Below are 14,134 nucleotides of genomic sequence, written 5' to 3'. Positions count from 1 at the left end.
CCCCTACCTCCCCAGCTGCACGTAGCGGTAACGTAGCGCTCGCGTAATAGGCGAGTAAACACCCCGCATCCTGGTAGCTATGCAACGTGCGATGATGTCACGAGCGGAGCCAAAGAGAGCCGAGCGGAACCGAAGATAGCCGAGCCCCCGCAACCTGGTAACTATGCAATGCGAGTCAACAGCAGTGACGTAACAGGATGACGTGACACTCATTACGCAACAAGCAAGCACTGCAGCTATATAAGTGAGCTGCACAACGGCTGCGAGTCAGTTATAAAGTAACAGTCGCCGAGTCGAAACATAGCAGCCTGCGAGTGTGCGATAACTAAGAAGTCAGCGAGCGGAAGACTTATTGTGTGCTTTCCAGACATAGTGAGTGCTGTAGTACAGTTATCCCCGGAGTGTGTATTTCAGGGAGACTTGTATAGCTCCCGCGTTATTAATACGTGAAGACTCTTGAAGATAGTGTTAAGAGATTTTGTTGTAGGGTTTGTAAAGTGTGGAAACCCGTAATATTGTTATAAGTAACTGTAGCCGTTATTTGTAGATTGTTAAATAAACCAATTAACCATCTCTACGTCGTCTTCTGTAACGAAACACGTTACAATATGTTCATGAAGGGAGTTGATACAGCCGATCAATACTTGGCCTATTATTCTCTTCCTAGGAAAATAATAAAGTGGAGAAAGAAAGTTGCCTTGTGGCTTATAAATTGTGCCATTTTCAATTCATTTTCGGTTTACAAAAATCTAAATCCTGATTCCAAATTGAAATACAAAGCATTTCTGATGAATGTGACAAAGGCCTGGACTACAGACCAGATGGTGGCAGCAGAACCAGAGTCAGGCACAGACTTAGTGCGACCAGGTCCAACAACTCCGAACCCACGCAGGCCTCATGTGGACACCCCTGGGCGACTCTCGGGTGATATGCAGAAACATACCCTGGTGAAAATTGTGAAGAGTGAACATTCCAAGGGGAAGCATCCTTCTAGGCAGTGCCGTGTTTGCACAGTTCACAAAAAAAGGAGTATGACTGTCTACATTGCAAGTTCTGTATAATGCCACTTCACAAAGGGGAATGTTTCCAGAAATATCACACTCTCAAGCACTTCTAGAAGCATTGGTAAGTGTTCTCCAAAAATCTTAGTTCATAAAATTAATTAGGAGATTTTATATTAATTTTTAAAGTGAACAGTGCACAAGTTAGGGTAGTAGGTTTAAAAATGCCGGTCCTCAGGGAGATTTAAATATTTAAATTGCCGGTCCGCAAAGTGTTAAAAATTATCTGGAGAGACTGAAGAATACTACAAATACATGTCAAGAGAGTGGGTTTTCAAGAAAAGAACTGAACCTGGAATCTTCCAGATATGAAGCCAGAATACTTACCACCAGACTATGATGTACCACTCTGTTAGGTCCATCATATACAACTAAGCTTGTAGTCTGTTATAGTACCACTAACCTGACTCTCCTCTGTTGACTGACGCAGAGTATGGTTTTCCTTTGATACTCTCTCTAATGCTGCCAACCTCCGTTTCAGTTCAGCATTTTCAGCTTGCAGTTGTTTGTTTGAATGTTCCAGAGATGCTAAATGTCGAAGAGCACTCTCACTTAGAACCCCAACAGAATTAAACAGCTCCCTAGGATGCCGAACAGCTTCTACTGTATAGAAACATAAACACTGTTTAAAGCATATTCACACCAAAGCAACTGAGAGTAATACAACTACAAAATTAGTCATCTATGCCTCACTATGCTACAAGCCAGTAGGTCATAGTCTCAATTCCTGATGAGGCCACTGAATTGTTTCAATTGATCTAATCCTTCCAGCTGCACTATGGGCCTGGGGTCAACTCAGTCTCTTAACAGAAATGAGTACCAGCAATCTTCCTAGGGGATAAAGGTCAGCTGGTGTGTAAGACATGACAACCTTACTGCCATCTGTGAGCTAAATGTATAGAAAATGTCCAAACCTCAATGTCTCACAACACTATGAGCCTTCACAGCCTGTTACAGGGATAGCCTTACCTTTACCTTACTGCATGGGTTCATTTCTCGTAGAGCATTACCTTCAACACACTGTGGCAAATAAGATTTATAAGGATTACTGTTTTCTGGGATGTGACACTGTGTAGACTGGTAGATAATTACTAATGTCTTGAAGGGATCTGCTGCTTCCACCTTCAGAGCCAAAAACACCTCTCCTCTTCTACCCTGAAGATATAGGCAGCAAGTCCCTCTGAAATGGTGTAACTGCCACCACAAGAATGTCAATTCTCACATGATAGGAACAAATATACTTTCTAGTTAAATCACCTGGTGGTTCTATGTGGAATATGCCATCTAAGCCTCTGCTGATGACCAATTCTGATACCTCTAAGTTTATAGGAATTGGTCCAGGTGAAGTTATGTTGGCAGATGGACGATCTTCACTTAAGCAGAGTTTGACATTGTCAAGCACCATCTGAAATGAAACACAAACTTTTGGATAAGGAAATGATGAAAACGTCGAGGATATTAGTAACAGTAAAAATATCTTACATTCTACTTCTATATGTAGTAATACAAATCCGTCGTGAATGCAACAATTTATTTGGTTGTAGATCTTTGTCTTTTCTTCCTCTACACTACATGTTTCGGCGTAATTGGCCATCGTCAGGTGTATTTTCCACTGTGTAGATGTCACACTGCACACAGTCCAAAATCTAAAACATCAGCCTGTCAGTTTTATTTAAAATCTCGCCAACACATGTTCGTCAATTTGATTTCAGAATTCCAGTTTAAAATTTAAAATTTCTAAAATTTAAAATTTTAAATATTTTAAGTACCAGGGACACCTGCTCTTGTCTACTTGTGCTGCAGCGGCTATTTCTTGTTTTCAGCACCGTTCATGTATTATCTGTAATACACAAATATTCATATTACTATCCTATGTTCCAAGCAGCCTCCATAGTCTAGGGGTAACACTCCCACCTCATGACTCAAGGTACANAGCGGCTGTTTCTTGTTTTCAGCGCCGTTCATGTATTATTCTGTGCAGGCTCCCCGTGTGTGTGTCTCTGCTCATTTTTAATACTTTTGCCCACAGGCTAATGTTTTAAATTTTGGACTCTGTGCAGTGTGACAGCTACATAGTGAAAAATACACCTGATGATGGCCAATTACGGCCGAAACATGTAGTGTAGAGGAAGAAAAGACAAAGAACTACAACCAAATAAATTGTTGCATTCACGACGGCATTTCTATTATTACATATAGAAGTGTATATTGCAACAGGATGCTTAAATATAATATAGAGGCTGTTTAAAGTAACTTACTTCAGGCTACATAATACAATTCTCATGCATATAGGGAGGCCAAAACAGAACTGAAATGAATATCTGGACCTTTTCATAGTAACAGTCGTGATCCCTATTCTTACAAGTGTACTGTTTGGTAGGAGGTGGTCATAAAGTCCATCTATGTTGTTTCCTATTTGTCTTATCAGCCCAGTCATCGTCTCTAGAGAAAATACCAAACGATGGAAATAAATCGTAAACTTCAAAGGTGATTTGGACGTAAGAAGTAAAGTATTACAAGTTGTTTACAAGGCTTGGGGTCAGCTGAGTTTAGACCATGTCACTGTCATAAATTGTATGGTTTACACTGTGTCTGATTAAATGTAATTATTATCCTTATTATTATGTGAATGGTTATTATTTGTTTTGTTACTTCTACAGTTGAACGCCCCAGTGGAATGCTCGAGCCGATAAAAACCCCATAACCAGACAGATCATTGAGCATAAAGAATATAACTGTAGGTCATTAATGACACTGTATCAACTATGAAGGTTGTTTAATGTGTAATAACATGATAAATGATTATGTATGATTAATTGGGAAGAATGGGGAGGAAGATGTCAAATGATTATCCTTCTGGAAGGACTGAAGTTTTCATAAAGACAAATAAAAAAATTTATAAAATTTTGCCAGACTGTAATAATTTCGCTTCTGGTCTCTAAATTGTTAACGATTTATAGACTTCTGTCTGTGCTGATGACACCAATCTGTAGGCCACTGTCCCCTCTCCTCCCACATATTCTATTCACATGTGTCTTCACATTTCATAAGAAACTGAACTTATCTTACCCACATCATTAAGATTAATGAGGTTCATGTCACTGCACATTAATTCAGTCACAAAAATGTCATGATGGATTATTCCTTGGAACCTGATGAACTACAGGGCGGTACACGTTTGGCCACCTCCAAGAGAAGAAATAATAAAAAGGACACGAACCAACTTACCGTATTTACGCATGTATAGGCCGCAGCACAATTTTCAGACAGAAATTATAGAAAAAATAATTTTTTTGGAATATTATTTCAGGAGTATTACACCCTGTATTACTAATTATGAATATAATTTTTTTTAATGAAGTGTGATTTCGAATATTTCGAATATAAGCCGCACCCCAGTTTTACTCTTGAATTTTTGGCAAAAAATGTGCGGCCTATACATGCGTAAATACGGTAGTTTATAATTTCCAACAAAAATCTTAACAAACTAATTGTAAATATTTTAACATATTAAGACAGCCGCTGTAGTTGTTAAAACATTAGTTTTATATCCATTGTATTTCATCAACATTATATGTATATATTTTAGCATTCAAAAACTTATTGTAATAGTGGCTTCCGATTGTATTGATGTCCCTCTGAGGATGGTCTGTGAAGACCGAAACATGTAAAGGATGAAGGATTGAAATAAGAAAAATCTTTACCAGTCACACTGGACGGAACTCTTTAACCTCTTATGATATTGTTAATGTGACTGAGCAGAATGAAAAAAAAAATTGTTAAGGTAATTAGCACTTTTTGAATGAAGCTGTAGTATGAGAGCTAGACACTTTCATTCTACATTTTTCCGCGAAAGAAACACCGGAACGCCATAAGACCGCCTCAACTGAAAGAGCACATCACATTGAAATCCCTTTGCCGCGGGACAAAGAACCGCTCCGATTTGGCTCGACACGCCACGTTCGAGCGCGGCAGTGTTCGTTCTGCCGCGCGCGGAAACATGGTATCGACTTTGCGAGGCAAAGCAACGAAGATTTCCTCGCGCGGCAGCCGCGCGCAATCGATACCCGACTTAAGCATGAACCGTCTTCGCTTGCTCGAACGCTGGAATCTTGGGTTCGAATCCCACTCAAGGCACGGATGTCTGTGTGCGTTTATTCTGTTTGTGTTGTCCTATGTGTAGTTAGCGATATTGCGACGGGCTGATCCCCCGTCCAAGGAGTCCTACCGTCTGTGTATATGATTAAGAAACTGAAAAAGCGACCAAGGCCCAACAAAATGGTTGTAGAGCCATTGATGAATAAATGAATGAAGGAAATAAACAGACTCGAATAAACTGGGCGAATTTAATATAGGCATTCTCTTAAAAATCGCACTTATAACGTATCCTGTAACAGGTCCTGGAGGACCGTAGGGTTGTGAGACGAGAAAAAAATCTTATTTCAGATAAGGAAACCAAGAGCACGGTTGCATCGCGAATGAACATTTTCTCCAGTTTTAGTTATTCACTTACATTCATTTCAGTTCATGTTCTGTCCCCCCCCCCAAAACTGCCGAAATGACGCAGTACCCACAAAGAAAACCTTAGCTTCATGAATTCAGAGCCCTCTTTCCGAGTTTTTGCAACAATCAAGATTTATATCTGGCGATCAAATATTTATTCTTCGTTCGCTATTTCTAGCATCTGGAATGCGAAAGTGGATTTAACGGGACTTCTTTAAGACGTCTTTATTTCAATTGTGATTCCATTAAACAGTGTGCGTTAGTAAACTCAATGCTAGCAGTTTACCCGCAAAATATAAAATTGCATTTCCATTTAGGTTTATAAATTTCACATTAAAGCAAAGTCACTTACTTTCAGAGGCTCTTTCCTCTGCAATACAGTATCGCTGTACTAACAGTCGGTATCAGGGGAATTACTCTTTCAGTTTTCCGGGCAGCGACCAGCGTGATTCTTCGCTGTGTATTTATTTTTTAGTATATTTGTAATTCATTTTAAAAGTTCTGTAAGTATCTCGGACTATATAGCGTCGAATGGTGGAACAATTACTGAAGAATTAATTGGAAAAGTTATAAGAAACAGCAATCCTAGACTAATTTGAGGCAGTACACCGCAATTTTCCTAGATAGACTGAAGAAAACCACAAAAGACCAGTTTGAATAGCCTGTCCTGGGGATGATGTCTGAATATATGAATCAAAATTGTCGTGACTACTTGATCCTCGCGGTCTAGGACTGGACCCGTATGCAATATTTGTCTTCCTTCCTAAATTTCTGGAGGACTCCTTTGAATGCGTAAGACTATACAGAACAGTAGGCCTATAGATGTGAACAGTGTTATGAAGGAGGAAAAATTTATATTCACTGCGTTTTCGGACCCATAAAAACAAGTAAATGTATCCCTGTAACATGCCGTGGAGGCCCATAGGGTTGTGAAATGCTGAGGTTTCCACATTTTCTAGACAATCGGCTCATAGATGGCGACAAGGTTGTCAGCCCTACGCGCCGGCAGCCTTTACCCCCAAGAATATTCCTGGTACCAGTTTAGAGGCTGAGTCGACTCCAGGGCCATAGTGCGGCTGGAAGGATAAGGTCAATTAAAAAAAAATCCAATGACCTCATCGGGACTTGAACCCATGACCTGGCTTGTAGCATAGTGCCCCATATGTTTTATTACTTTATGGTGTCCGCCGAGTTCTGGCTGTGCATGAATCTTGGCCGAGTCTGCTTATAAAACTCCCCTCTTAGTTGATCAGTTTACTGACAGGTGATTGTGGAGAATTTGTTTGCTGATGTTATCAGGCATATAATTTTTATTGTTATATACCGACAACATTGCGTACATTATAGGAAAAATGGTAGCTACTGACTAGACAGAAGTACAGCCATTGAGGTGGAATGTTCGAAGCCCTTCATACGACCATCAAATAAACTGTGATTCTCTACTGTATGTATATGACCGCCTCTGCGGTCTACTAGTCACAGTTCTTGGCTACAGATACAGATGTCCCGGATTCGATTCTAGGCGCTACCAGATTTTCTGAGAAGTAGTGGGTCTGAAACTGGGTCCACTCAGCCTCGTGAGATTAATTGAGGAGCTATTTCAAGGAAATAGCTGCTCCGGTCTAGAAAACCGAGATTAACGGCCGTGGGGATCTGTTGCGCTGACCACGCGACACCCCCCTATCCGCTGAAGTCGGCACTAACTTCGCCGACAAGCGGCGGTCGCTCGGCCGGTATAGTTCGTTTGCGGACTAAGACCACAGAGTTTGTTGTTTTATTGCATGTAGTACATTGTCAAGGATAAGTGGCAGCTTCATTATGAACATAAAATAGAAGGACCGCGAAGGTCTGGAGTCTCGTTCCCCCAGCATGAAATTTGACCGACGTCCGTTCAGCAGTTTCCAGAGGTGAACATATGCCACTTTCCCATTGTGTGTTTTAAAACTATTTTATGCACTATGTGCGAAGGATTATAACAATATCGAAAGACTAATATAAACTTAAGATGTAGTACGAGATTATTCTTCTTTATTTTTGGTCGCTGTTCCTAACCGGTTTCAGGCAGTTCCTATTTATAGTCTAACAAAAATCCCTGCTTCTATTTATATTTATGGTAATGTTTTTGTGTCTGTGTAGTCTCTGTGACGACCTACTGTCCCAACAAAAATACCATCCACTGTACATTAGGTCATCAAAAGCACGGAGAAATATTCACACGATGTAGACTACGCTATGAACATGTGAGAGGATTTCAGATGTGTCTGGTTATAGGTACAGAAATGTGTGTCATGCATGAGTTCCTGTTATTTCTACAGAGCCTCTTACGTGTTCTTCGATGGGAATGTCGGTCAGCACATTTCATGTTCGTAACTACTGACAAAATTTCGATTAAAATTAATATTGTTGGTATATACCACAAGTTGTCCAGAAAAAAATATTTTTCGTTCCAATCGTTGGATGTAACATCTAACTTGCACGAGTTTCACATCAAATTTTCTCAAGGAAAGAGTCACCATTCAGAAAATTAATACAGAGCAATAAATATAAAACTCATCGAGCACTACAGGCCGCATTTGAAACATATTTCGATATGAAGAATCCCAAACGAAACGCAAGAAGTGATCTTACTCTTACATTAGCAGTGTAACTGCTTCTACAATAGCATAATTCTTCCAAAAGAATTATTTAATTTAACATAATACTAAAGAAGGAAAGTGAGAGGCGCAGCGTGCAGCACGCATAAAAGATGCGAGAAATTATATAAAATTGTGGTAGGACAATATAAAAAAAAGAGACCATTTGAGAAAAGTAAGCGTAGATGGGAGGAAAACATTAAAATTCATAGTAAAGTAATGAGCTGTAAGGAAGCACACTGAATCTATTTAATTTGGGAATAAGTGCAGTGTCAGACTCTTGTCAACATTGTAATGGGCGTTTATGTTCCATAAGAGGTGGGGAGTTCCTTGACTGGCTGAACGATTGTTGGTTTCTTAAGATGCATATAGGGTTAGAAATTACATGAATATATTATACACTGCCCATTATCTGACATGTTTGATATAAATGTTCCTAAAGTTGTTCCCGTCTTTTTTAACACTACTGGTTGCCTTTATACTGATCTTACTGCCCCGATAGTCTACTGCTTGGTGTACTAGAGTCCCATTCAAAAAGACTCCCAACTGTCGTCACTAATCGGTGTATATATATAAACAAAAGTAATGTTATGTCCTCCCAGCGTCAGTTGCGAGATTGCGGGTACGCCGTTAGAGGCACCACTTGACGGCTTGGCGGTAGCCCTAGACACGCTCATTGTTAGCACCAAAATAAAACTGTAAATCGAAATGTCAGCTTAATGACAAGCAATCACCTGAAAATATAAGTACAGGTGGATCCAACAACATCGTACTTATCAAATATGTGTCAGATAATGGGCAGCGTTCAAAATTACAACAGTATAATGAATCAACCATTTTCACAAACCTTTAGGCAATAATTGCTAATACATAGGCCTATTTGAAAAAGCCATTTGTGGCAATGATACAGTCGTACCTGGACCCATGTCAGTAAACAGAAATAACGTATGGCTCGAGTATTGACGCTTGAAGTAATTCGTAATTTGTTTTCACAAGAGGACAAAGATTCGATATAGTCTGTCCGGTTGCCAGCGATAGGACTAGAACTGCTCAAGGGGTAGGTGGGTTTAATGCTCTAAAAGATGTTGCCTGCCTGTCATATGATTGACAAATTACGGCTGCAAACGATCAATTGGGACAACTCTAGCAAAGGAAAGTCTAACAAAGACATACTAGCTAACTTTTGCGTTCCGTTGGGTATTAGTGTTATAGTACAGACTGTGGCTAACAGAATGTATGTGGTAACTGTATGTGCCACTTGTTTTAACATGAAGAAGCTAATATATATTTACAGGTGTCGCACGATTCTCAGATTAAAACACAGATTATTTTCCTAAAGACCATTGATCGGTTTATCTTTGTTATGGACACTAAGAGTGTTTTCTTCGAAGGAAGGATCTGAATTCTCAATTATTTAGATGAGCCCTATGCTTGGACAGATTAACGATTTCCATTTTTGCAATAAACCACGTAATCTTAATTTCTCTTCCCCGTTCATTTAATCTACACATTTCTGAACCTATAACTTCACACAAAGGCGAAAGCAGAAAGCGAATTGCAAATGTTCCAAACATACACGGCTGAAAAATGAGTGTAATCATGAATAGCGGTCTTATACAATGTAACGCCGTGTAGTATGGTAGAAGTTTGAGGACGTTTCCGAGGAACGTACTGCCTCCTTCTTCGGAATCAAAAAGTAAGTTGAGCAAACAATTAAGCAGCAAGCACATGACCAGCGAAAATGAATGGGAGTGTGGCAGGAGGCGATCGTATCTGATATAAAATTATCGTGAAATATTCCTAGAATGACGAAGGAAAACCATGAAAGCCTCATGATAACCGGTCTGGGGGGGGGGGCTCCTATCATTGATACTTGGACCTCCTAAACGTGAAGCAGGTATGTCTGCCCCCTCGATGATCATTCGGCAGAGGATACTGTTAAGATTAACATTAAAGAAATGAAGTGTGGTACTATATTCATCTCACCCAGGATAGTGTCCAGTGGCTGTCTGAATGACCAAGTGGTGTCATATTTCCAGCTAGTTATAGCAATTACACCCACTGTTTTGTGTGGATGTAAAACTCTGACTTCTTCATTAACAGAATATGGGTTGAAGATGTTTGAGAACAGCGTGCCTAAGAGAGTACTTTGACCTAACAAGGGAATGGTCCGATCCGACATGTCGAAACCTGCCCTGATTTTTTTTTCACTGCAAGAGTACACAAAAAAATCCACTGTCAAAATTTTAGCTGCTAATTCGCACTGCAAGTATTTTTTAAAAATTGCTGAACATGGCCAATATTATAGCCTGCCAGACCCTTGGAGAAATGTCCACCCCTAGCAGGGCAGAGCAGTACGCAACACGCAAGACGGCTGACTCACAGCCTAAGCTTTCGGTGCATCGGTAGAGAGATAACACGGCACAAATGCATCGTAATCTGACAAGTACACAGCTGGGGTTGTACAAACCTCTGGTACAAGCGGTTCCGCGTACACAAAAAATGAGTAACTTCGGAAATTTTTAAAAAATATTTGCAGTGTGTATTAGCAGCTAAAATTTTGACAGTGGATTTTGTTGTGTGTACTCTTGCAGTGAAAAAAAAAATGAGGACAGGTTTCGACATGTCGGATCGGACCATTCCCTTGTAAGAGGAAGAAAATGACAGGGGTTTTGAGAACATTTCATAATGCAGAGATTTGTAATTTGTGCTCTTTGATGAAAATACACGTATTTAAGTGTGACAAGACTGAGGATATGACTGGGGCATTAAACACACATGAAGCAGACAAGAAATTTATATATAATTTAGAAATGGATCATTTGAATTTAGATTGGAAAAAATATTAAAATATATCTTACAGAAACATAATATGATGTAGAACAGGTTCATCTAACACAGATCTAACATTCACCCATGGACAGCTTTTAAAATAACATAATAAATCAGTGAGATTTGTACAAAGTGCAAATCTCTTGATCAGATGAGTGACCATTAGTTTCTCAAGTAGGGCTCTGCCCCATGAAGTTACGCCAGACATTCATTCCCCAGAATAAAGTAGCTGGAGTAGTCATCTAGTGCTTGGGCTACAAATGCAGGAAGTTCCATCTACATACTCATTACGTGGTACTTGGGCAAATTAAGAACTTTAGTTTTACTTTCCTACCTTCCTTATATAACAAGAACAAAGCAATAAAGGAACTTCAAGGAATGATATGACATTCCTACAACAAAGTTTGATCAAAGTGAGTCAATAATTTCAAGAGTTAGCCAAAGAAGCAGGGAAAAGTGCAAGTAGACAACACTACTACCAACTGTCCTAAAAACCTGTTTGGTCTTGAAACAGTCTCCAGATAGCGGGGAGCTGTAATAGTGTTGAAAAAACACCTATGGATATAAAAAAAAAAGGTTAGCTTCCTCAAAGGGTTAGTTGTGTGGCTAAAACCACCAAGAAGAGCCCATTTACTATAGGATTGAATGTGTGTCATCATCAATTGGTGATGTAGAATGTTATGTAGTAAAAAAGTAAAGGTATCCCTGTAACAGGCCGTAGAGGCCCGTAGGGTTGTGAGATGTTGAGGTTCCCACATTTTCTAGACAATCAGCTCACAGATGGCGGCAAGGTTGTCAGCCCTACACGCCGGCCGTCTTTACCCCCAATAATATTCCTGGTACTTATTTCTGTTAGAGGCTGAGACAACCCCAGGGCCATAGTGCGGCTGGAAGGATTAAGCCAATTGAAAAAAATCCAGTGATCTCATTGGGGCTAGAGCCTGTGACCTTCTGGTTTGTAGCACAGTGCCTCAACCAACTACGCTACCGCGTGCCCCTGAATGTTATGTCATCATTCAAAAGTTACTACATTCCACTTTCAACTTAAATGCCAGTGGGAAAATCAAACATACTTATATGGTGCTATCCTTTCATAAGGTTACCCACATAAGATATGATGTGTCCTTTTGTGTAGACTGTAGAGCATATGGACTCATCTTGTTGCAGGCCTATCACAAACTTGCCAGAAAAACACACACAAAACCACAAAATTATACAACTCTTAGGTATGATTTTAGAAACAGAATAGGTCAAAAAAGGCTTCGAATTTCAGAAGCATAGCAAGTTAATCTTAAGACAACAAGATTCTAGAATCTAAATTAGTTGCACTAATAACAGCAGAGTCAAATCAGAGATGTTTGTGCTGACAATATTAAACCAGAAGAAGGCTTTCTTCATAGTCAATGCCATGAAAACCTCTAATCTTACAATATCTCTTGGAATTCTGTAAGAACATTAAATGTCATTGACAGCTGAACAGCTTATGAATGAAGTCAGCTGTAGTAACACAACATGTAACTTTGCAAAGCAATGAACTATGAAGGCAGTAGCATCCAATAAAGAAAACTACTAGTTAGTTAGTTATTGGAGAGGGTAGGTTTCCCCATGCACTGAGACCTGTATTGGTCCATTGTGCTGCCCTCTATGATTTCTACCAGTCTCTATATCCTACCGGTACTGGTGCCGCCCAGCCAGCGAGACCGGCTCTACTAGCTGAGAGGTATCTATAATGCTTCCCCCATCTACCAGAGGTATTAGAGACTGCTGTTGGGCGGGGAAACGTCCATTAATTTGGCTCAGTGATCTCCTTTGGAGATATGAGGTTCTTTTATGTGCCTTAAAGCTACGACATGGGACCCACGGCTTAAAGTCCCTCCCGGAGGATTTGTTCCCTGAATTTTTCCACCCTTAAAAATTCGATGACCTCCGCCGGGTATTTGAACCCGTGTACTACGAGTCATGAGGTGGGAACGTTACCTCTAGACTACGGAGGCTGCTAAGAAAACTACTATAGTCCACCCTCTATAACAAATGATTTACATAACTGTGTTATTTTCATATCTGAATAAACTGATTTAAATCTAAACTGAGGTGCCTAGAGGAATTTATTTCTATTTTACTTCATAAAATTTACAACACTGTAAATTATGTGCCTCATTTTGACCCACAATGCTCTTAAAAAAAAAAAAAAACATGTTTCACCAATGAAAATTTATGTTTTACTGGCTATGGATGTGATTATAAAAAGGAATAAACATTATCATTTTTGATAACTCTGTGGGAGCCTCCTACAGTGAAGAAAGCACTATTCAATCAGCACTCACCATGACAGCTGCAATACCATTCACTACCATGCTGCCCGGCAACAGAAGTATAAAGCTGTGGGCCTCCGACACGCTAGCATTGGAGATATGGAGGTTATTTGAAAATGGTTTGAGAGAAAAATCATCATTGAAATGGTGGATTCTCATTGTGTGTTCGTCTGCTGGTTGTGAAGGTGGGTGAGAGGACTTCTTGCAGACTGGTTAGACGGGTCAATGTTTGAGGGACAGATTTACAGTGCACAAAAATCTTAAGACTGAGTGATTAGTAAAAAAAAAAAAAAACAGTGACACTTGTGGCGAGTGTCGTGACAAAGAAGGCGGACGTCCCTGTGCTGGGGTACCAGGCATTCTGGTCAGACAAACATGCCTCACCACGGTCCGAATACCAGGTGCTGATATGGCAGTATCCCAATGCAGATACACAGTACAGGAGGTTATTTAAAATCTCGTGTGACATTGAGGATGTGGCTGGCTACACACCTGCTGCGGTTCGGGAGAATGCCAAATGGACAGCAATAGCCAGCGCTGCTGAAGACAACAGAGCCAGCTACTGCAAGGCTCTTTCAGGCGAGACACTGTTCAGTGCTCTGTATGGGACTTGTACAGTTACACTGAATGAACTAAAGACCCTTCTGAAGGCCGGAACCTCAGCAGGCAGAACCACCACAACAGAAACTGAAAAGCCAACCCAGGTGGAAGGCTTTAAAGAAGTCTGAGGGCACAAATGGTGCAGCACCACTGAGACTGCCATGAAAAAGAAAGAAGAAAAAAAAAAAAGCAG

The 14,134-nt window shown here is 40.1% G+C and overlaps 1 protein-coding gene across 1 annotated transcript in view; it reads right to left on the bottom strand.

Annotated features, from left to right (window-relative positions):
- Positions 1-13,383, bottom strand: part of LOC111861317 — a 20,467-nt gene extending 7,084 nt beyond the window's left edge. The window contains exons 1-3 of the mRNA XM_023845777.2: positions 13,354-13,383; positions 2,319-2,466; positions 1,465-1,664 (exon numbers count right to left, since the gene is read on the bottom strand). Coding sequence (XP_023701545.1) covers positions 1,465-1,664; positions 2,319-2,466; positions 13,354-13,383 — 378 coding nt within the window. The remainder of the gene's footprint in view (positions 1-1,464; positions 1,665-2,318; positions 2,467-13,353) is intronic.
- Positions 13,384-14,134: the final 751 nt, after the last annotated feature.

Source organism: Cryptotermes secundus, unplaced genomic scaffold (assembly GCF_002891405.2).
Source record: "Cryptotermes secundus unplaced genomic scaffold, Csec_1.0 scaffold158, whole genome shotgun sequence".
NCBI lineage: Eukaryota > Metazoa > Arthropoda > Insecta > Blattodea > Kalotermitidae > Cryptotermes > Cryptotermes secundus.
Note: the sequence above shows the minus strand (reverse complement) of the source record. Positions and strands in the feature narration are given on the sequence as shown.